General features: G+C 38.4%; 2 protein-coding genes and 1 long non-coding RNA gene across 3 annotated transcripts; all 3 read right to left on the bottom strand.

Moving 5' to 3' along the window:
- Positions 1-9: 9 nt before the first annotated feature.
- LOC131436158 (solute carrier family 35 member C2) lies at positions 10-14,860 on the bottom strand. The gene is made up of 6 exons (XM_058604694.1): positions 14,556-14,860; positions 1,757-2,465; positions 1,628-1,700; positions 1,313-1,565; positions 1,075-1,250; positions 10-1,012 (listed from the first exon to the last, which is right to left on the bottom strand). Exons 2-6 carry the CDS (start codon positions 2,236-2,238, stop codon positions 596-598), a joined length of 1,401 nt encoding a protein of 466 aa, XP_058460677.1. The 5' UTR covers positions 2,239-2,465; positions 14,556-14,860; the 3' UTR covers positions 10-595.
- A 226-nt stretch (positions 14,861-15,086) lies between these two features.
- On the bottom strand, positions 15,087-16,554 carry LOC131438124 (uncharacterized). The gene is made up of 3 exons (XM_058607941.1): positions 16,318-16,554; positions 15,709-16,241; positions 15,087-15,653 (listed from the first exon to the last, which is right to left on the bottom strand). Exons 2-3 carry the CDS (start codon positions 16,225-16,227, stop codon positions 15,366-15,368), a joined length of 807 nt encoding a protein of 268 aa, XP_058463924.1. The 5' UTR covers positions 16,228-16,241; positions 16,318-16,554; the 3' UTR covers positions 15,087-15,365.
- A 1,809-nt stretch (positions 16,555-18,363) lies between these two features.
- On the bottom strand, positions 18,364-18,965 carry LOC131434456 (uncharacterized). Its single transcript, XR_009230338.1, has 3 exons — positions 18,784-18,965; positions 18,554-18,700; positions 18,364-18,495 (listed from the first exon to the last, which is right to left on the bottom strand). It is a non-coding gene; the product is annotated as an uncharacterized LOC131434456 (long non-coding RNA).
- Between the last annotated feature and the right edge of the window lie 5,868 nt (positions 18,966-24,833).

Below are 24,833 nucleotides of genomic sequence, written 5' to 3'. Positions count from 1 at the left end.
AGAATCGCGTCTAATACTTACGGTTACAGTATATTTCTGGTTCATTTTGCTAATTATTACATTTAAAACATAAAAATTATGTAGACGACAGAATGGCGAGTGTATACAATGTTCTTAAATTGATTTTATGTAGTTATCACGGTGTGTTACATCATTTCGGCTGACTTTTCCGTTTCGATTCATCTCGTCTAAGTTGATATATCATATGTTACAAAAACTAGCTGTACTGTAGGATAACACTGTAGTAAGTTTGTACAGTTTCACTATTTCTTATCTTCGTTCATAAATGCCAATGTCAATGCAATAACGATCATTTGTTTGTAAAGGATATTATACAAAAATTAACTTAAGAATAGGCTTAGATGGAATTTCCTGTGCGTTTTAGTAGAACGTTAGGAATAGAATGTTGTTGTTAAAGTTCCAAAAAGCATAACTTAACTAAGGTAAAAAGTAGACCCTGTAACAAAAATTGGAATTTTAAAATTCAGGTTGCATCACTGGGCAAGTCTCCTAAAGTGATGTGGTTAAGCGTAACATAAATAATTAACTTAGTTAAAACCAACAGCGCCGCAACAGTTTAGGAAACATCGATAAATTATCGTTCTCGTCTTTTCAGTATATCGAACAGCACGTCCTGTGCTTCGTTATCACCTTGATCACTATCCGAAATGTAGTTTCTATTATTGACCACCAAATGGTCCGAATCTTCTGCTTCGTGATTTTCATTCACAAGAAGCGGCCTATGCTGACCTACTTTGAAACGAGCCGTAGCCGTGTTGAAAGTAGCATTACATTTAGACGCCACGCCATTCTTATTGACAACACCAGCATCGTCTTCGTCATCATCATAATTGGCCGAACCATCGACCGTCCGTTGTTCCTCGGTGTACGTCCAGAATTTGCTAACGACATGGCTGCAAATACCACCGAGACACATCACCAGTCCAAGCACATTGATCAAGCTGAGCTGATCGCCGTACAGTTCCACTGCCAAGACCAGCTGACAGATTTCCTATAGAATATCAAGCTTTCATGTTAAAATTACCGTCCGGCTAATTATTTTCGAATATGTACCTTGAATATACCAGCCACCGACAACGTTAAACTGGAAGTATTGGTCAGAACCAAAAATTCGCTTACTTCCATGACGAACGCGATGAAAGCCCCCAGTGAAATTCTCATCCACATGTCCAGTATAACGGAACTGTCGGTTTGCAGGAAAATATCGAACCCATCGACAAGACGTTTTCCTATAAAAAAATTATTTCATTTTTACATAATAATAATAGAATAGACATAAACACTAACGTACCTTCGAATCCTATGGTGAATGGTAGTATTGCCAGAATCATCCACGGCTGCATATGGAAGATCATATCGATGGGATTGTGTAGGCCCAGTTTAGACTTTTGCATTATTAACTGGGCAAAGGTCCACCGGATTCCGCTGGATAGTGAGGCAAACAGTAGGAACGAAAATCCGAGCGCATCGAAGTGAGTCGATTTGTACGTGAACAGAAACAATCCACCGGAGATCATCACCACGATAGCCGCTAGCGACCAGCTCTGAGAAGGAATTTAGGCAAACAATGATTACCACAATGTTCTCATTGATTTGCTTTACTTACCTTCTTTTCTAATTTCAACAAGATGGCAAATATCAAAATGAAAACGATCGTGGTGGATTTGGTCATGGTGTACCTAAAAGTATAAAATTGCAATAGCATTCGCTGCGAGAATCTGAACACGTCACTCACAGGGATATTTGCACCAGCTCCAATCCCCAGTTGGAGAAACCGATGTCAATACCGCTGGCCAATCCAGTGGGCAAAATTTTCCGTACCGAAGTTCTCCAGTCGAGCAAAATGCGTTTCTTTTTGGTAGCGCACCGGTAGATCGCTCGTACTACGGCCGACATGACTAGTTTTATACAGAGATGGTACACCACCACCGTCAGGGGGAATTTGAATTCCTGCAGCAGTAGCCGCTGGTAGAAGGTAAGCCCGATAGAGAGCGTAAAGTAGCACATTATCAGGAATAGCGTAACGATGACCGTATTGGCGAAGCTTTTCTTCTTGCCGATTGTTCCAGGCACGGCGCGGTTTGCCACCACATACGGTTGATGTCCTTTGGTGGTCACGTGGTGCCGCATTTGAGTCTCACTTTCCAGTTCGATCTCCTCGTTTTGCGGGTCTTGGTCGAGTGTTTGCTTAACGCGCTCATATTTAATGTTGGTCATATTTCAGGTCAAAAGTAAGCGCTATCTCTAATAGTCTAAAATGATATGATATCTGATTGCTCGAAAGCTCTACTGAGAATGATGCTTTCCTTTCACACTGGCAAACAATTTAATGGCACTTTGCTGCGGTTCCTAAATGCGATGGGCAATTGATCAGCAGTAGTCAACGTCGAACAGTTTCCGATTTCATACATTGAGTTTTTTTCGCAGTGTGGAGAATAATAAACCTAGAAGTAAGAAAGTAGAGTTTTAATCCACCAAATGACTTAGTGATTCCTTTCTCATAATGATACGCTCTCTTCGAAAACCGTACTCCGATCCTAGACAGAAAACAAGTACTTTTGTTTGGCCATCAAACAAACCTATTAACATATAAAAAAGTTATATAAGCGTTTTTAGATTTGATCATAGTGCAAATGACTATTTTGCTGTTCCTACATTTTCGTCTTCGATTTATTAGTGCATCAGCAGTTTATTTTGAATTGTTATGGCCTCCTCGTGGTGATGCACGAGACGCAAAAACAGTAGAATAGTCACGTGCACTAAGCAAAAACCGATTACCGCTGTGGTACCCAAAACCCCTAAATTGCTATAACCTGTTCCAAAAAAAACTATAACAGCTAGTTATGGAATCGAAATTAATTAGAATCTAGGTATATAAAAATCGGTCCAGCGGGAACTGAGAAAATCGAGAGGATTTTTTTTCTTAAATTTTCCCAGATTGGCGAAAGTTTCGGGTTCGAGTTCCGTCTCCGCGGTAAATTTATCGAAGTTTTTTATTTTCAGAGTTATATTCGCCAGTTTTTCCCAGTCAGTTTTTGAGTTAATGACCACTATTTCCGGTTCTTCAGAAACTGAAGACCAGTATTATGTGTCGGATGGGACTAAATTCAGGAACATTGTATGGTATCGCAAGACTTTTCATTTTAATCTTATGGCGTTTTTCATTGAAAAACACTGGTGTTACATACACACACATGCTCATATATACATAACATAGACATTTTGCGTACTCGACGAGCTGATTCGAATGGTAATGGTGTTTCCGACAAGCTAGGTGGGGAAATTAATCAAACTAACACATATTACCGGGTTTCTGCTTTCTCAACGGATCTACTTCTTAGAATTTATGTAAGTCTTAGATTTTTCAGTGAAACACAGTCAGTTTCATGTTGTTGTTTATTCAATGATTTGATGTATATTAAATGTCGCACCAACCAAAAAAAAATTGAAACTCATTTACTTTAAATCTTCATTATCGCCACATTTTTATCTTAAATTCATACCCAAAAAAAAATACCTGGTAGTATTTCATTAGTATGCCATTGGGAATTCGCCCAAGCCTAAGGGATATCATCCATTTGATTCCTATAACACGGCCTTCGGGTTTTACCGTTATGTTAGAAAATTCGGCATCAAAATAAATATGCATTAAATTTAGGCACATTGTTTATATTCTTGTAGATTGGGTTTCCATCCACGACATTCTATCGATTGTTGTGTACATGAAAGTTTTATAGCCGAGCAATGAGCATTATATTTTGTAAGATTGTATGAACCTTCGTACAAATAGGAATTTATAAATATTATGCTCTGTCACATTTTTCTGCTCAGTCAAAGTCTGCTTTCATGCAGAGTTTGCTGTCATCCGCTTCATGAATAGTTAACTACTCGGTTTTCAGTGTGGTGCAGTATGCGGCTATGCATAATATGTCAAGTGTGTTCTCGTTTGCTGCACACCGTGTTCGTTTGTGTGGAAGTTCATAGTATGTACTGCAGTTCGCTATTAATTTTGGTTCACCGTTGAACGACAATGCTGTACTAATAGAGTAGCTCATAATTATCTTATTTTTAAACGCTTGTAACTCGGTGATTTGAAGATAAATTTGTACTATTTAACAGCCAACAGGTTTGAAAATATTTATCTCCAACGAACATAGCACAAGTGTTTGTTATTTATGATGATGTTATTATTTATGAGTACTTTTAATAAATTCGACTAAACTGACTGATGACTGAACGTTTTAATAAGGTTTGTCGAAATTCATTGAAAAATTTACCAACTAAACATTACCATAAATATCGTTTTTAAGAGTAGGTTCCGAAATTTTACCTTTTAGATATGAAAAATAAACCTAAGATGGCGCTATATTTAGCTCCGGTTGGTAGATATTGTTTAATATCTCATACTCATGGACATTTTAGAACGAATTTGATGAGTAGGTTTCAAACATTGATGCTTGAAGTCACTATTGGCGACTTCTAAATTTTCTTTGTCATTCAAAAATTATATGATTAGAATTAAATATTTTCCAATTTCAATTTTTGGTAGTTTGCTGAACCAAAACCAAACCAAAAATGCAAAGTCAAAGAGGAAGCGGATAACTCCTGCGGCGGAGACATTGAAAAGTGTCTCTACTGCAAAGAGGGACCGCATGACCTCTCGGCATGCCCTCGCGTACAAACTGCGCAAAGACAAGATGAGGCGTTCACTTAAGCAACATTTGAAGCATTCCTTTGCTGAAATGTTGAAGAATGCTACGCCTCCAGATAATATTTTCGCTTGTTTGTCAGCTGACGAGAGCGATGCTGATGATCCCCTTGAAGGTACATCTTCGGCGGTCCCTCATAGCTTCAGAAAGAGAAGAAATAATTCTTCTAGTAAGCTCCCTAGTAAGGGTTCGAAGGTATCTTCTGGTGGGTCTCAAAAAATTAAAACAACTGGAAGTGATGGCAAAAAACCGGAGAAAAAAGCTCCAGGCCTTGGAAAATTAAATTCCGAGCAAGAATCCCATCACTCCCTGGGACTTCAAAACCCCCGAAAGTCCCTAATGATCAGTCAGAAAATTTACCAGATACTGGGTTTGTTAAATTCTCTGATATCGTGGACTGGATCATGACTGCTTCAATATTTTAGAACCTCTTAAAAGTCTATTAATGGCTTTTATTCCTACAGTTAAAACATTCTTGAAGCAGTTGACTGCAAAATGGCCCCTTCTTTCAGCGATCGTATCCTTCGATGACTAAGTCACCTACCGAGGTCACGGATACAAACAATGTTATACAGTGGAATTGTAGAAGTATCATCCCAAAAATAGATCCTTTCAAATTTCTAGTAAATAATCTGAAATGTGACGCATTTGCATTGTGCGAAACTTGGCTAACTTCTGAAATACCCTTAAACTTCCACGATTTTAACATTATTCGTCTGGATCGAGATGATCTCTATGGAGGAGTACTTTTAGGGATCAAAAAGCGCTATTCTTTCTATCGCATTAACCATCCCATCGAGCTATGATCCATGATATCTGCGACAACTTCAATATGTCAATCTTGAATACGGGAGAAATGACACGAATTCCTGCACCACCAGCAAGACCAAGTGCGTTGGATTTATCCCTTTGCTCGACATCGCTACGGTTGGACTGCACGTGGGAGGTGATCCCTGATCCCCACGGTAGCGATCATCTACCTATCGTGATTTCAATCGCCTACGGATTAAGACCATCGGAGACAATCAATGTTTCGTATGACCTCACACGAAATATTGATTGGAAATGCTACACAAATTCGATATCTGAGAAACTAGAATCAACACAAGAACTTCCTACGGAGGAAGAGTACACGTTTTTGGCTGGCTTGATTCTCGACACCGCGACTCAAGCTTAGACGAAACCTGTATCCGGCGCGAAAACTAACAACCGTCCCCCCAACCCGTGGTGGGACAAAGAGTGCTCAAAATTAAACGCGGAGAGAGCTTCATCATTTATCGAGATTAGAAAAAACGGAACACCTGATAATTTTAAAAACTACGCGGCATTAGACGCTAAAATGAAAAGCTTGATTAAAGCGAAGAAAAGCGATTGTCTTGCGTTGCTTTCAACCGAAATTCAAATGGCATTTGCTCGTAAAGAACAAATGGCGTCAGTTTTTCTAGACATCAAGGGGACTTTTGATTCAGTTTCCATAAACATCCTATCTGAGAAGTTGCATCAGCATGGTCTTTCACCAATTTTGAATAACTTTTTGTATAATCTGTTGTCCGAGAAATACATGTATTTCACACATGGTGATTTGTCGACAATACGATTCAGTTACATGGGTCTTCCTCAGGGCTCATGCTTAAGCCCCCTTTTATACAACTTTTACGTAAACAACATTGATGAATGTATCAACACATCTTGCACGCTAAGACAACTTGCCGACGACAGCGTTGTGTCCATTATAGGACCCAAAGCTGGCGATCTCCAAGGACCATTACAAGATACTCTCGACAACTTATCATCATGGGCTCTTCAGATGGGTATCGAGTTCTCTACGGAGAAAACTGAGCTGGTTGTATTTTCGAAGAAGCGAGAACCAGCACAATTACAGCTTCTACTAAGGGGTGAAACCATAGCTCAGGTCTTTACATTTAAATATCTCGGGGTCTGGTTCGACTCCAAAGGCACCTGGGGATGTCACATTAGGTATCTAAAACAAAATCGCCTGCAGAGAATCAACTTTATTCGTACAATAACCGGATCATGGTGGGGTGCCCACCCAGGAGACCTGATCAGGTTGTATCAAACAACGATATTGTCCGTGATGGAATACGGATGCTTCTGCTTCCGATCCGCCGCGAACACCCATTTCATTAAACTGGAAAGAATTCAGTATCGTTGTTTGCGTATTGCCTTGGGTTGCATGCAATCCACTCATACGATGAGCCTCGAAGTGCTGGCGGGCGTTCTTCCACTGAAGAACCGTTTCTGGGATCTCTCATATCGTTTGTTCATTCGATGCGACATTTTGAATCCTCTGGTGATTAAAAACTTCGAAAGGTTAGTTGAGCTTAATTCTCAAACCCGTTTTATGTCCTTGTATTTTGATTACATGGCTCAGAATATTAATCCTTCTTCGTTTGCTTCCAACCGTGCTCATTTCTTGGATACTTCTAATTCTACTGTGTTTTTCGACACTTCCATGAGAGAAGAGATTCGTGGAATTCCGGATCACGTGCGCCCTCAAGTGGCCCCAAATATTTTTTATAATAAATTTAGAACAGTCAACTGTGAATAGGTGTTTTACACTGACGGATCAAACATCAACGAGTCCACAGGCTTCGACATCTTCAATCAGAACATCACCGCTTCGTACAAACTCAGTGATCCGGCTTCAGTTTACGTCGCAGAATTAGCTGCTATTCAGTACACCCTCGAGATCATTGAAACCTTGCCCAAAGACCATTACTTCATTGTCACGGACAGTCTAAGCTCAATAGAAGCTCTCCGGGCAATGAAGCCAGGAAAGTATCCCCCATATTTCCTGGGGAAAATACGGGAACACTTGCGAACTTTATCTGAACGGTCTTATTCAATATCGTTAGTCTGGGTCCCTTCGCGTTGTTCCATTCCGGGCAATGAAAAGGCAGACTCAATTGCATTAGAAGATGATATTCATGAAAGACCAATCTGCTTAAATGAATTTTTCAGTATCTCTCGTCCGAAAACTCTCGAAAGTTGGCAAACTTCATGGAGCAATGGCGAACTGGGACGACGGCTACATTCCATTATCCCTATGGTATCGACGAAACCTTGGTTCAGGGGGATGAACGTGAGTCGCGATTTCATTCGTGTTATGTCGCGGCTCATGTCAAATCACCACACTTTCAACGCACATCTCCGACGTGTTGGGCTCGCGGAGAGCGGTCTCTGCACCTGTGGCGACGATTATCAGGACATCGAGCGTGTCGTGTAGTCGTGCGTAGAGTATCGCGACGCCAGGTCGGAGCTACTGGAATCCCTTAGGGCCCGAGGTAGACCGCCTGAGGTTCCGGTTCGGGATGTGTTGGCGAGTCGGGATAGTTTATATATGCTTCTCATATACCAGTACCTTAAAAGCGGCCCTTACACGAGAATTATTTTTGTCATTTTTAATGATGACTAAGTAATGATGTATTTCAAATTTGTAGAAAACTCGTCATTACTGCACCATACACGTTCATTAAAATGATATTATTTTTTAGTAATGACATTTTTAATGACTCGTGTAAGGGTCGCTAAACACATTAATATACAAGTGTAATGTGTTATACCCCGCTCAGAAAGTATAATCTGCACCCACAGGTTCGACACTTACATCCGCCCGATTCTCTCGATCCCCGTCCCTGTCCACCATCTTCATTGGAACTAACAAGATCTTTTTTTTGTCACTAACTTTTTCATCCCCCCTTCCCTGTCTCTTCACCATCTCGATAGCAACTAATTAGATCTCTGTCGTTTTCAGACATTTTGTTTGACAATCCGATTCGAAAGGAATACAGAATCAGGGTGATTGTCATTGCTCCCACTTGTAAAACAATTTTATTTAGAGTTTAATCAATGAAACGCACGAAAGGATTTTTTCCAAGTAATTATACATTGAAATGATAATGATGCGTGATCAAATTTATTATTATTATGGTTATTTATAAGGCCCTATTACAAAAATTGCAGTAAGATTTTCATCATTAAACAACAACCTGTTCTTTGTTTCTACTCTTTTCTTTTACAATGCTGTTTCAGCAAAAAAAATCAATAAAAACGATTATGACGATAACAGATAAGACAAATGTTTGTGCTGATCTGTTCGTTTTTTATCAATTTCCATGATTTCATTCCAGTCTTAGCTCTTCCAACCAACAACTGAGCTCGGTTGCAACGTTTATAAACATTAAAATTCAGTGCCCTTCAAATAGTATACCACGAAATAAACCATATGGTAATGGTATTGAAACGCACAAAACTCGTCAGTTTGAATGTATCCGTTGCTGTCTCAGTTCTCCATTATCGCACTAGTGCTGATATGAATTGTAAACTGAAATAAAGGTTTATCCTCAGATAACAATTTTACTGCAACAGTTTGCTTTTCAACTTTACAAATCTGAATGACTTTTGGCCAATATTACCTCGAAAATGCAGACGTGAAAAGAATAAAAGGCATATTAGGAACACTAACTGATTAATATAGACATTTTTCTTTGTTTTTATTTCCATTACCATTCATTATTACTTATCATGCCGCACACATCATCGTAGGCAACGAAAACAACGGACTGTGGCTACTTACCAACTCGGTGATTTGAAGATAAATTTGTACTATTTAACAGCCAACAGGTTTGAAAATATTTATCTCCAACGAACATAGCACAAGTGTTTGTTATTTATGATGATGTTATTATTTATGAGTACTTTTAATAAATTCGACTAAACTGACTGATGACTGAACGTTTTAATAAGGTTTGTCGAAATTCATTGAAAAATTTACCAACTAAACATTACCATAAATATCGTTTTTAAGAGTAGGTTCCGAAATTTTACCTTTTAGATATGAAAAATAAACCTAAGATGGCGCTATATTTAGCTCCGGTTGGTAGATATTGTTTAATATCTCATACTCATGGACATTTTAGAACGAATTTGATGAGTAGGTTTCAAACATTGATGCTTGAAGTCACTATTGGCGACTTCTAAATTTTCTTTGTCATTCAAAAATTATATGATTAGAATTAAATATTTTCCAATTTCAATTTTTGGTAGTTTGCTGAACCAAAACCAAACCAAAAATGCAACGTCAAAGAGGAAGCGGATAACTCCTGCGGCGGAGACATTGAAAAGTGTCTCTACTGCAAAGAGGGACCGCATGACCTCTCGGCATGCCCTCGCGTACAAACTGCGCAAAGACAAGATGAGGCGTTCACTTAAGCAACATTTGAAGCATTCCTTTGCTGAAATGTTGAAGAATGCTACGCCTCCAGATAATGTTTTCGCTTGTTTGTCAGCTGACGAGAGCGATGCTGATGATCCCCTTGAAGGTACATCTTCGGCGGTCCCTCATAGCTTCAGAAAGAGAAGAAATAATTCTTCTAGTAAGCTCCCTAGTAAGGGTTCGAAGGTATCTTCTGGTGGGTCTCAAAAAATTAAAACAACTGGAAGTGATGGCAAAAAACCGGAGAAAAAAGCTCCAGGCCTTGGAAAATTAAATTCCGAGCAAGAATCCCATCACTCCCTGGGACTTCAAAACCCCCGAAAGTCCCTAATGATCAGTCAGAAAATTTACCAGATACTGGGTTTGTTTAATTCTCTGATATCGTGGACTGGATCATGACTGCTTCAATATTCTAGAACCTCTTAAAAGTCTATTAATGGCTTTTATTCCTACAGTTAAAACATTCTTGAAGCAGTTGACTGCAAAATGGCCCCTTCTTTCAGCGATCGTATCCTTCGATGACTAAGTCACCTACCGAGGTCACGGATACAAACAATGTTATACAGTGGAATTGTAGAAGTATCATCCCAAAAATAGATCCTTTCAAATTTCTGCTAAATAATCTGAAATGTGACGCATTTGCATTGTGCGAAACTTGGCTAACTTCTGAAATACCCTTAAACTTCCACGATTTTAACATTATTCGTCTGGATCGAGATGATCTCTATGGAGGAGTACTTTTAGGGATCAAAAAGCGCTATTCTTTCTATCGCATTAACCATCCCATCGAGCTATGATCCATGATATCTGCGACAACTTCAATATGTCAATCTTGAATACGGGAGAAATGACACGAATTCCTGCACCACCAGCAAGACCAAGTGCGTTGGATTTATCCCTTTGCTCGACATCGCTACGGTTGGACTGCACGTGGGAGGTGATCCCTGATCCCCACGGTAGCGATCATCTACCTATCGTGATTTCAATCGCCTACGGATTAAGACCATCGGAGACAATCAATGTTTCGTATGACCTCACACGAAATATTGATTGGAAATGCTACACAAATTCGATATCTGAGAAACTAGAATCAACACAAGAACTTCCTACGGAGGAAGAGTACACGTTTTTGGCTGGCTTGATTCTCGACACCGCGACTCAAGCTTAGACGAAACCTGTATCCGGCGCGAAAACTAACAACCGTCCCCCCAACCCGTGGTGGGACAAAGAGTGCTCAAAATTAAACGCGGAGAGAGCTTCATCATTTATCGAGATTAGAAAAAACGGAACACCTGATAATTTTAAAAACTACGCGGCATTAGACGCTAAAATGAAAAGCTTGATTAAAGCGAAGAAAAGCGATTGTCTTGCGTTGCTTTCAACCGAAATTCAAATGGCATTTGCTCGTAAAGAACAAATGGCGTCAGTTTTTCTAGACATCAAGGGGACTTTTGATTCAGTTTCCATAAACATCCTATCTGAGAAGTTGCATCAGCATGGTCTTTCACCAATTTTGAATAACTTTTTGTATAATCTGTTGTCCGAGAAATACATGTATTTCACACATGGTGATTTGTCGACAATACGATTCAGTTACATGGGTCTTCCTCAGGGCTCATGCTTAAGCCCCCTTTTATACAACTTTTACGTAAACAACATTGATGAATGTATCAACACATCTTGCACGCTAAGACAACTTGCCGACGACAGCGTTGTGTCCATTATAGGACCCAAAGCTGGCGATCTCCAAGGACCATTACAAGATACTCTCGACAACTTATCATCATGGGCTCTTCAGATGGGTATCGAGTTCTCTACGGAGAAAACTGAGCTGGTTGTATTTTCGAAGAAGCGAGAACCAGCACAATTACAGCTTCTACTAAGGGGTGAAACCATAGCTCAGGTCTTTACATTTAAATATCTCGGGGTCTGGTTCGACTCCAAAGGCACCTGGGGATGTCACATTAGGTATCTAAAACAAAATCGCCTGCAGAGAATCAACTTTATTCGTACAATAACCGACCAATGGTGGGGTGCCCACCCAGGAGACCTGATCAGGTTGTATCAAACAACGATATTGTCCGTGATGGAATACGGATGCTTCTGCTTCCGATCCGCCGCGAACACCCATTTCATTAAACTGGAAAGAATTCAGTATCGTTGTTTGCGTATTGCCTTGGGTTGCATGCAATCCACTCATACGATGAGCCTCGAAGTGCTGGCGGGCGTTCTTCCACTGAAGAACCGTTTCTGGGATCTCTCATATCGTTTGTTCATTCGATGCGACATTTTGAATCCTCTGGTGATTAAAAACTTCGAAAGGTTAGTTGAGCTTAATTCTCAAACCCGTTTTATGTCCTTGTATTTTGATTACATGGCTCAGAATATTAATCCTTCTTCGTTTGCTTCCAACCGTGCTCATTTCTTGGATACTTCTAATTCTACTGTGTTTTTCGACACTTCCATGAGAGAAGAGATTCGTGGAATTCCGGATCACGTGCGCCCTCAAGTGGCCCCAAATATTTTTTATAATAAATTTAGAACAGTCAACTGTGAATAGGTGTTTTACACTGACGGATCAAACATCAACGAGTCCACAGGCTTCGACATCTTCAATCAGAACATCACCGCTTCGTACAAACTCAGTGATCCGGCTTCAGTTTACGTCGCAGAATTAGCTGCTATTCAGTACACCCTCGAGATCATTGAAACCTTGCCCAAAGACCATTACTTCATTGTCACGGACAGTCTAAGCTCAATAGAAGCTCTCCGGGCAATGAAGCCAGGAAAGTATCCCCCATATTTCCTGGGGAAAATACGGGAACACTTGCGAACTTTATCTGAACGGTCTTATTCAATATCGTTAGTCTGGGTCCCTTCGCGTTGTTCCATTCCGGGCAATGAAAAGGCAGACTCAATTGCATTAGAAGATGATATTCATGAAAGACCAATCTGCTTAAATGAATTTTTCAGTATCTCTCGTCCGAAAACTCTCGAAAGTTGGCAAACTTCATGGAGCAATGGCGAACTGGGACGACGGCTACATTCCATTATCCCTATGGTATCGACGAAACCTTGGTTCAGGGGGATGAACGTGAGTCGCGATTTCATTCGTGTTATGTCGCGGCTCATGTCAAATCACCACACTTTCAACGCACATCTCCGACGTGTTGGGCTCGCGGAGAGCGGTCTCTGCACCTGTGGCGACGATTATCAGGACATCGAGCGTGTCGTGTAGTCGTGCGTAGAGTATCGCGACGCCAGGTCGGAGCTACTGGAATCCCTTAGGGCCCGAGGTAGACCGCCTGAGGTTCCGGTTCGGGATGTGTTGGCGAGTCGGGATAGTTTATATATGCTTCTCATATACCAGTACCTTAAAAGCGGCCCTTACACGAGAATTATTTTTGTCATTTTTAATGATGACTAAGTAATGATGTATTTCAAATTTGTAGAAAACTCGTCATTACTGCACCATACACGTTCATTAAAATGATATTATTTTTTAGTAATGACATTTTTAATGACTCGTGTAAGGGTCGCTAAACACATTAATATACAAGTGTAATGTGTTATACCCCGCTCAGAAAGTATAATCTGCACCCACAGGTTCGACACTTACATCCGCCCGATTCTCTCGATCCCCGTCCCTGTCCACCATCTTCATTGGAACTAACAAGATCTTTTTTTTGTCACTAACTTTTTCATCCCCCCTTCCCTGTCTCTTCACCATCTCGATAGCAACTAATTAGATCTCTGTCGTTTTCAGACATTTTGTTTGACAATCCGATTCGAAAGGAATACAGAATCAGGGTGATTGTCATTGCTCCCACTTGTAAAACAATTTTATTTAGAGTTTAATCAATGAAACGCACGAAAGGATTTTTTCCAAGTAATTATACATTGAAATGATAATGATGCGTGATCAAATTTATTATTATTATGGTTATTTATAAGGCCCTATTACAAAAATTGCAGTAAGATTTTCATCATTAAACAACAACCTGTTCTTTGTTTCTACTCTTTTCTTTTACAATGCTGTTTCAGCAAAAAAAAATCAATAAAAACGATTATGACGATAACAGATAAGACAAATGTTTGTGCTGATCTGTTCGTTTTTTATCAATTTCCATGATTTCATTCCAGTCTTAGCTCTTCCAACCAACAACTGAGCTCGGTTGCAACGTTTATAAACATTAAAATTCAGTGCCCTTCAAATAGTATACCACGAAATAAACCATATGGTAATGGTATTGAAACGCACAAAACTCGTCAGTTTGAATGTATCCGTTGCTGTCTCAGTTCTCCATTATCGCACTAGTGCTGATATGAATTGTAAACTGAAATAAAGGTTTATCCTCAGATAACAATTTTACTGCAACAGTTTGCTTTTCAACTTTACAAATCTGAATGACTTTTGGCCAATATTACCTCGAAAATGCAGACGTGAAAAGAATAAAAGGCATATTAGGAACACTAACTGATTAATATAGACATTTTTCTTTGTTTTTATTTTCATTACCATTCATTATTACTTATCATGCCGCACACATCATCGTAGGCAACGAAAACAACGGACTGTGGCTACTTACCAAGAATTTCTGTTGCTGTACTTTTCGCTTAATTTGCCCGAGTTGTTTTTTATTCCATATGTTTATTTAGATGTTTCTGTGCGAATCTTTTTTTGACGGTGAAGTTCTGCTTGGCGGAAATGATACATACACAGTTCTTTTCCAACAACTTATTTTATCACTAAGTTGTACGCTTTTATCCAATTGTATTAATAATCAGTCTACAATCACTCTCGATTTTTAACACAGTCAAGCAACAACACTATCCAAATTTTTCGCACTCGCTCATCCATTGCCATGACGGCGTGTGCCGATGACGTTTTGCGTATGTGCGCAGTGAATGAGAATAAACTGATATCGGGAGTGGGCAAAGAAGAATTGACATTACCGAGACAGATCAATCCATTTAGCAGTGCTATTAACTTTAGGAAAATGTTAACAAGCCAAGACGGGAAATTAGATAAGTTCATGAGACCATTGTTTTCGAACCCTGAAATAGCACATTGGTCAAACCGCAACGTATAATCGATCGCCTTTAGGCGGATGCTTAGTTTTATTTCTTAGTTAAAGTAATTTCACTTTAGACATAGATAACATTATTACAAAATAGATTAACATTTCGAACAGTTGATCTTGAATCGAGTGCTTTTTCTACTCACATTGTGCTTATCAATTACAATTCGAGAGCTCACATAATAATAGAATGTTACAAAACAGCATAAATCGAAATCCGATTTCGATCTACATCGAGTCTTTCAAAAATTCATCATTGTCAGAAAAAAAACGATAAAAAATAAATGAAAATTTTAAGTACGATAACGTCTACACACATTAAAAACGCAAAAACTTTTTATCGCGTGTACCGTTTCCTTTGCCACAACCGTTTCGCAACTTCGGCTGTGGCCCTTTATCCAGGACCATGTTTTCTAGGTCCGCCGGAGTGATTATCGGTTTCCTCGGGCAGTACTTCTTCGTATGAGCAAAAACGCCCGTTGCGCTGCAATACGGGCAAACATATTTCATCAACCTTGGGCACACGACATGCCCGTCCGCATCTCGACACGTATGTCCGAGGTACGTCTCTTCCTCTTCGCGGTTATTGTAGCAGAAGACACAATACTGTAAAACACAAACTATCACATAACCGTTCGACTAAAAACGCTTTGATACGTACGTCGTTCTCCTTCTGCATCCGTTGACGTTTCGTAGATAGTTTATGTGTACCGTCAAATACAGCTAACTGCTCTTCGGTGCGTTCAGGTGTCCAGCATGCTTGAAAGGACTGGTTGTTCATGCTCGGTAGTTGATTTTTTGGCCAAGATGAATTAATCGTGGATGGACGTGCAGTCAATATTCCCTTCTCGCTAATAGAAGAGTCGATTCCATTCCGGATGAAATCTTGCCGAATGAGATCCGTGTCCCGTTTTTTAACTTCACTTAGTTCGCGTTCTATTCCAGCAACGTCAATTGTGAACCCTTGGAAGGAAGACGTGAGTTCACCAATATTCACGGAAAACCCCCCGGCACTGAACGACTCATATCCACAATATGGATACATCAGTTCCGACAAGGATTCTCTATCGATGGAATCGTTACTATTAAACGATTCCCTTTGGGTGTAGTATGCATATGCGTCGTTGCCGTTTCCGTCATACAGGACATTGGGATCTTGCAGTTGATGAGTTGGGAACATGTTTTAGAAAGTTTCTGAACAGACGAAATAATTGTAATGACTTGTGAATATTTTGCTTTGTCGAACAATTAAGCCAATTACTCCACTCACCTGGTTGTTGAATCACTTTTGCGTTATTCAAGGTCACCCAATCAAGCTTCATCTATTGTCCTGCGAATTACACTACAAACAAATGCATCCGTGTCCGATGCCTAAGACACTGTAGCAATCAACTGATAATTCTGATTTTATTTTATGATGCAAAACACTATGCCGGCAGGAAAAAACGGTAGAACATGGTCGTTAGGTATCAGGATTCAACAGGAATATTTCAAGGCTCTCAGTGTTGCCAGTTGTATAACGACACGGCAGAAAAGGAGTAGTCGTTGAAAGGTAAAAACTTTAAGGAACTGATAACCCAACGAATTTTGTTGACCTGCATCAGTCCGATTATTGTCCCAACTAATGTACCGAACACAATATCGACCAGATTATACACACCAAATTTTCGTATTTTGTTTCGCTGTAATTTATCCAGTAAAACATCGTTTGATGTAAATGCAACAGTAACAAATACAAATAATATTTATTTGTGTTACACGCAGAGAAATAAAAAGTGAAAATAACCAAATTTGGGCATCCCACAGCGATTTATTTTATAGAAATAGTGACTAAAGAAAACAAAACAATTATTATTTTCCAAAAGATTAGTTTGTTTAAATCAATATTTTGATAAGCAAACAAATGTTTTACTTGCGCGTTCCAGTCAAATTCTTGACTAAATACATACTCATTAGGGTTATTTTTGATAACATCAAATTAACCGCTCGAGTGTCAGATTTTTACCAAAAGTTAAAATTAACCGCGAAATGGTTCACAGCCTAAATTTCATGCTGACAAGCGCTGCTGGTGAAGAAATTCAAGATGGCGACGGAATGAAAATATTGAACATCTCGTACGTATTTCATGTTTTTCTCAGTTGAAAGCATTCGTTCGTATGAAGAGGTTTAGTATGAAAACTAGGAATGATGATTTAAATATATAAAAGACATATTTCATTGTTTTCAATCATTTTTTTTAATTTTTCCAGCAATAGTGTAAACATTGCCAGCTGCTGGCGTGCCAGTATACTGACACTTGAGTGGTTATTTTGTGTCGAGTAGTTAAATTTAACTAAAACTGCGGCCCATTAAGTGGCGGCAGACCAAAAGCAAGTAAATATTGTAACAAAACGGGTTCGATTTTGTATTGCGTTGGAGGATGAGAAGTAGGCACAATTATGTATATAGTTTTGGCAATATGTATTAAATTGGTATTCTGCTTGAAATTCGCATTACTGGTAATTCTGTATGAATGGCAACTCTGTTGATAAATGAAAAATATAAGCACAATCTAGATGATAGACAGGATGTTTTTGATAGGGTAACGTGGCGCCATCATGACATATGCGAGTACTGTCTCAACTAAAGGAATATTCGAAATGATTGTTAAAATGATTTTGGTTCTGGTGTACAAAAAACTGAGGATAAAAGTACCCAACAATTGTAAAAATTGGATAAACTCTGCAAATCGGTTCTCTTAGAATCACCAAAATATTTTTAAAGGATTACGCGAAATTTACCTCTACTGAGTATCTAAATCTATTTAAAAAATGTATCTATTCCGTGTTATTTAATTGTATGGTACAATTCAGGAAGCCAAACAGTAAAAGTTTCCAAATTCACTCAATCTCTGCTTGTTTGAATCCTACACTCAGAAAAATATTATGGTAACAGTTACTATATAGAGGGCCAACCTGACCATGCGAGTATAGTGGTTTTCAGCCGACTATCAAATCAGATGATTTCAACAATAGTCAAGTTCATGTTTACCATAAATTGTATCGGCTCTAGAATAGTAATATTGAACAGTATATTGTATGAATAACTAATACGATTGAGATGGTTAGGCTAACCATGACCGAATCTTTATTTACATTGTGGTTTTCGCTATAACCAGAGCCATGGTATTTTTGACATTTCACTTCTAGTTATTTCGAAACTGAAGGCAGTGGTTGATTCAACAATGCTGAAGATCAGCAAAACATGAGCTAATGTTAAAAAGTTTAATGAATTTGAATTCTAGAACAAGAACAACAAAATAGTTTCATTGAATTCTATTTTATTTTTGCAATTATTACAATTTTATTATGATGATGTGCCTGGTGAAATATTGATTATCAACGTAGACACGGAGCAGCATTGCTTGGTTGCAACTGTTGATCCCAGGCTCTGTTCGGTGAAGTTTTTCCTGAAGAAGAAATGGAAGAAATTAATAGCCAAGTCCAGAAACAAACCTCAATACCCACCTGCCATATATTGTTATTTTTTCCTTCGGATTCGAGCGATTTGAATCCGGAAATCGGATGATGTTCGTCGTTTTTAATCAATCGCTTGATGTTGTTTCTACAGCGACTGATAACGAATAATAAAAATTATACAGGACGTCGATTTCACTAGAAAACAGCCATTACCGGCAAAATTGTTGAAAAATTTAATTTCAACGACGGAAACTAGTAAGGCTACAAAATTTACTCACCTGCAAGTCCTTCCAAATTGCACAATATATGTCACAATATACTTTTTTTTCTTCAAATCAATCACTGATGTGTTACGAAATTGTCTGCTGTATTGTAACTTTATGTGACAATAACAAAGTATATCCGTTTATTGACAATTTGTATAGTCAGCACAAATGAAAAACATCGTCGGTTAAAAAACACTATACGATAATGTGCTTACTACATAAATTCTGTTGATATGGACTACATGAATAGTGTTTTCAAACTTCATAATTTCATTTAAACCATGTAGGGTAAGGGCTCCCTTTTTCATCTCATTTGTAAGAACGTCGCCTTCAAACCCCGATTTAGCCACTAAAATCACTGTAACTATTTCATATTACTACTTCATTCGCCTTGCTCCACGTTGAGAATTAATTCACATTTCTTGAAAATTCAACTAATATTTAAAAAACAGCTAAAAACACTAATGATGTGTTCACTACTCTGCTCCTAATTTCATCTCAATGGATTTTTATCCATCTTATTGTTGATCTTTTATTCATCCTATAAATTAGCAATGGCGACAGCAATCAAAACAAAATATTCCACTATTACACCCGCATACGCATGGCTGACTAAACTGCCAGCTGGAAAAATATGGCTGGCAGACATTCTGGTGACCGACTGCCTCACCGCTGCCAGATATACTACTCAAACGATACAACCGTATCCACCAGGATTTTTCCACATTATTATTGGTAAAAAATTTACTCGTTGAATTATCTAATTAATGGGGCAATGACTTACGGAGATCTAAAGAACTATCTTTTAACATCATTTTATTAGTGAAAACAGATAGAACAGATATAGACTTTCTATGCAAAGTAAAACATATTTTCTATGAAAATACCTGGCATCTCTGTGCACAGCCGATGAAAAACACACACTTCACAGCGTTATGTTGGCGTATAGCGGAATGAAACCAGTGCTACTAGATTTGCCACAATGGTTATTTCATTAGTATTTAACACGTTCTTTCTGGTAATATTCGAAACAGAAACAGTTTTATTGAAATATTAATATCAATAATTTAATTAAACTAATGTCACGGATACCAAAAACATACTTTTTGATGATAATTTGAAGAAGATAAACAATTTTTGTTTTTTAACATTATGAGATAACTTGGCAACTTTGCGAAACCAAATGAGATGAAAACAAAGCGCAATCAAGTGAACGAAGTGAAAAACTTTCATCTCATATTTTTGAAGACTTTAATTGCTTGTCGGGTAATTTTTGAAGTTTTTAATCGTTAACTAAACAAGTGGCAAGTGAACATAACTAATTATGGAGTCATCCAACATTCAATGGTAGTGTAATTGTGCGAAATAGTGATCCTGTTTTGAGACGAATCGATTAGTAGATATTCAGAAACATGACGAACTGTAAATCTTGAGACGAAAATGTGTCCTAAATTGGAAAGTGAGTTTATTTTATATGAAAAAAACGATCACCGAAGAATTTAAAACCATTTCTTTCAATAGGAAAGTGTGACAATAGCTTTTCAAATCATTTTGAAACATTTCACAGTTTGCTTCCGGTAAGTTGTAAAATATTATTCATGTTCAAAGTTATGAGGTGAAGGGATGAGATGGAAATAGGAGCTCAGATGAAATAGGGAACCGTTGCCCTATCTATTTATGGTAACATTATTATACTGTGTACATATTTACATGGTAGCGATAACTATTTAGCTCCTCATATATATCAAGGCTCGAGAGCAATTTCACCTTACTAGAAATTGTGATTTTAACTATTTGTTCTTATATTTGAGATGACTACCATTGTCAGGAAGACCATGCCAGAAAAGTCATACATACAAATAGTTTAGTCAAGTCGTAGTCTTTGTTGTCTAGTAATTTATACAATACAGATGGTGAATAGTCATATATCATGATTGTTGCTACTATTTAAGCGTATAGTTGAAATGACAATGGAAAACAGGCTACGGTTACTATGGTATTTTGCTCAGTGTATTCACGTCCTCCAATCATTTATCTAACTAGCTGACAGTGATAAAGCTGGATCTTTCATTCCTGATAACAAATTTATCCAACTCATCAGAGTTGATGACTGTCAATTTCCAACATCCGCATTTGAAACTGAGATACTTGAGTGAATTACGTAGCCATCTGAACAAGCCTTAAAAAAGCTTTTTAGTGGACCTTCAGAACAAATTGACTCAAATGGCACGTTCACCTTGATGTTTGGAGATTTGTGCCTTGCCATCAATTTATTTTTAGCATTATTTTCCCGATATATAAGAGGGAAGGATTGAAGGGAAATGGTAAGGTTTGGACTAGGATGGGGAAAATGACGACACAAAAACACAAAAAAGCAGAAGTAAATTCTGCACCTCTAAGGGATGCTGAACAATCTTCTGGGGATCACATTTAGTGGAAGCAGAAGTAAATTCTGAACCTCTACGAGGTTCCGAACAGTCTGCTGTAAAACCTATTTAGGTTTGTTACTATGTGCGTTCTTTCTGATGAACGATGCACAGTTAATAAAACCTCCAACCCCCGAGAGGATTTGGAGATTTTACAAAAGCGACACCATTCTGCACTCCCGGAAGAATGCAGAACGATTCGCAGTATGTACGAGCAGAAGTACATTCGTACCTCATAAAGGATGCCAAACAATCTGCTAAACCCTATTTAAGGTGAATACAGAAAGGATTTATTCACTCCAAGAAGAACAATGAACCCTTCTGACTATAGCTCCTTATCACATTGGGTAAGAAACGAGAGAATATCCTTTCGTTGGCATGTTTGGATGCAGCCCAAGAACGAATCTTGTGCTTTATCCAACTAGTTGAAAGTGGTAAAGCTGGTTCCGGACCAAGAAAATCATTCGTTGCACCAGCTCTAGCCAACTCGTCATTGCCGATTGTATTCCACACAGAATCGCGTAGATTTCTGCTTCGAACACAGTACAGTGTTTACCAAGTGAATGAGACTGCTCTAGCCTCATTTCACGACAGTAGACACCAGTACCAGCACGACCATTCAACAGAGAACATAACAAACTATGTGTTCATCAAGTTGTCGTTCCAAATAACCAGACAACCAGTAAATACTCATCCCAGGTAACCATTCAAGACCACAAGCGAGTGTAGCTAGTAGCATAGTATATAGGGTAACTGTTCCAAAGCCATGTAACCTTAAGACGGTATGCACAAGATAATGCTTCTTGTTTTAGGAACACATGTAGTGGTTTAATGCACAGTAGCGCCTCTAGAGCAGCAGTAGGAGTTGTCGTGAATGCTTCTGTCATCGCCATTAGGACTATCCTTTGGAAATGATTTAGCTTTGACTGAACTGTCGCAACTTCTCTTTTTGCCCCCATACAAGACATATATATATATATATATATATATATATATATATATATATATATATATATATATATATATATATATATATATATATATATATATATATATATATATATATATATATATATATATATATATATATATATATATATATATATATATATACTAAAATTGGTCTACCAATAGTTGTGTAGATCAAATGAATGTATCTGGGTTTGAGTCTCCATGATTTTCCAAAAGCTCGTCTGCATTGGCCGAAAGCCATGCAAGCTCTTTTAATCCTCAAGTCAATGTGAGCAGACCAATTCAGTTTTGAATCAAGAATAACCCCGACGTATTTAACCTGATCAACCATAGTAACCCCTGAACCGAAGAATTGTAACGGACGAGCTCCTGTGATTATCCTACGATAAGTGAAAAGCACCATTGATGTTTTGCCCGGATTTACAGATAATCCAACCTAACAATACCATTGTTGAACAGATCGCAGGGTTTGCTGCATTAAATCAAAGAGAGTGGTAATGCTTATACCGGTCATCAATATATGATAATCGTCGGCAAAACCATAAGTCGGAAATCCAAGGTTATAGTTTCCTTAACAAACCATCAGCGACTAGGTTCCAAGATATTCCGTTCACGACTGCATTGTTTAACCCTCAGGGTACGGACTATAAAAAAGTTACGTTCAGTACGGACAGGGTTAGCCTAACCCGGCGACTTTGATTGGGTGTATATCGAGCTGTACTTTGTCAATTTGAATAATTTTTTTTTATTTTGTGTGAAATTGTCTCAAAAATATAATAGAGTTGTCAGATTAATCATTTAACTGATTGAAAAAAAATTATAATGAAAAATGTGAACGGGTCTTGAATTTTTTTTGTAAAAAACGTTTTTTTTTTCAAAATGCTGTAACTTTTTGAAAAAAAAAATATTAACATTGTAAAAAGTAGTTCTTACAAATGTCCATAACGGTTTTTTCATTTATTCCAAAAACTATATATTTTTTTTTAAAATGAAAATACGCGTTTTTTCGAGTTAGCGAAAAAACGTTGTTTCGTTGATTTATGATGATAAAGGTTAAAATTAATTACTTTGAGCGTAAAAAATTGTTTCTCAGATATTGTTGAGTAGTATCATATAAATAAATACCAAACATAATTGTTAAAGGCGAATATTTATTATTAAAAAGTTACACAAGTCATTCTCTGTACCGCTGTCCTCATCGTTTTCCTTGTACAACTCCTCCAAAGCAGCAACGCTTCGAGTGATTCGACGCGTTGCCATGTTTTTAATGCGTGTTCTTTAACAAAAAATTACAAGAAACAAAATTTAATGAGTTATAATTCACTACGAGCAGCAAAGATTTCGATATAAGACGTACGTTCAAGTGATTGAGATCTACTACAATACTTCGCTTACACCATGTACAACGCGTTATTTTGAGGTTAGAATCTACAAAATTAAGTAAAGAGTACGTATTCTTACTTACCTTTTTATTCCTCAGCGGCAAACAGACGAAAATTAAAATTTAATTTTTTTGAAAATTTTGGATTTTGTAACGTTCGATACGGACTGGGTGTACCACACCCGAGCACAATGTTTATATGTGTCTAGCTCGGACACAAAGCGGAGACTGACTCTGCCGCTTGGGCCTCTAATAGTGTGTACCTATAAGTTTTTTCCCCCCCTGGTCCGGACCCCCCTCGCCGACTTCTCTTCGTATGGCGCTTCTTTCAAATTTCGCTCGGGTTACGGTAACCCAGTCCGTACCCTGAAGGTTAACCTCCTGCAGCCATTCAGTCCTCGGCACGGAAATACACCTTGACTTAGGAGTTGTGGCCTTTTACAACATGGGACAGAAAACCAGTGGATCAATTCTTGGTAGGAAATAATTCCGCCGGATGCCACACGGCTTACCTGTTTGGTGGACTTATACCACCGGTACAGGTGGACCGTGGCATTATTCTTAGCCAGTTGGGAAACCGCTACCGATACTACACGGCTATCTAGGCTGCTCAGAGAGGGAAGTTGACATTGATGGTCAACTTCCATGGATGGCCGAGCAGCCGTGAAACTCAATCTCTGCTTGTTTAAATCCTATTCACGTCATCCAATCCTTTATCTAACTAGTTGACAGTGATAAAGCTGGATCTTTCATTCCTGGTACCAACTTTATCCAACTCATCAGAGTTGATGACTGACAATTTCCAACATCCGCATATGAAACTGAGATACTTGAGTGAATTACGTAGCCATCTCAACAAGCCTTAATAAAAGCTTTTTAGTGGACCTTACACGAGCATTATTTTTGTCATTTTTAATGATGACTAAGTAATGATATTTCCAATTTGCATAGAAAACTTTTCATTGCTGCACCATACACGTTCAATAAAATGATATTATTTTTTAGTAATGACACTTTTAATGATCGTGTAAGGTCCGCTTTTGATTTGCAGAACCAACAAACGGCCCATAATCGTCAGTGTTCAAGAGAGATCAGGAAGATTACGTAGGATATCATACTTCCCCACTTGTACACGGCGGGCAGATTTCCCCCCAAACGGCTGGATATGCCTGCAAGCCATTTTTGCCGGAATTCTGCCAGAATTCCGGCAAAAGTCTGACAACAATGCAACGACCGTCTCCGGCAGAGAATTTCGCCGGATATAAACGGTTCTTTTCTGTCGG

Source organism: Malaya genurostris, chromosome 3 (genome assembly GCF_030247185.1).
Source record: "Malaya genurostris strain Urasoe2022 chromosome 3, Malgen_1.1, whole genome shotgun sequence".
Taxonomy (NCBI): Eukaryota; Metazoa; Arthropoda; class Insecta; order Diptera; family Culicidae; genus Malaya; species Malaya genurostris.
Note: the sequence above shows the minus strand (reverse complement) of the source record. Positions and strands in the feature narration are given on the sequence as shown.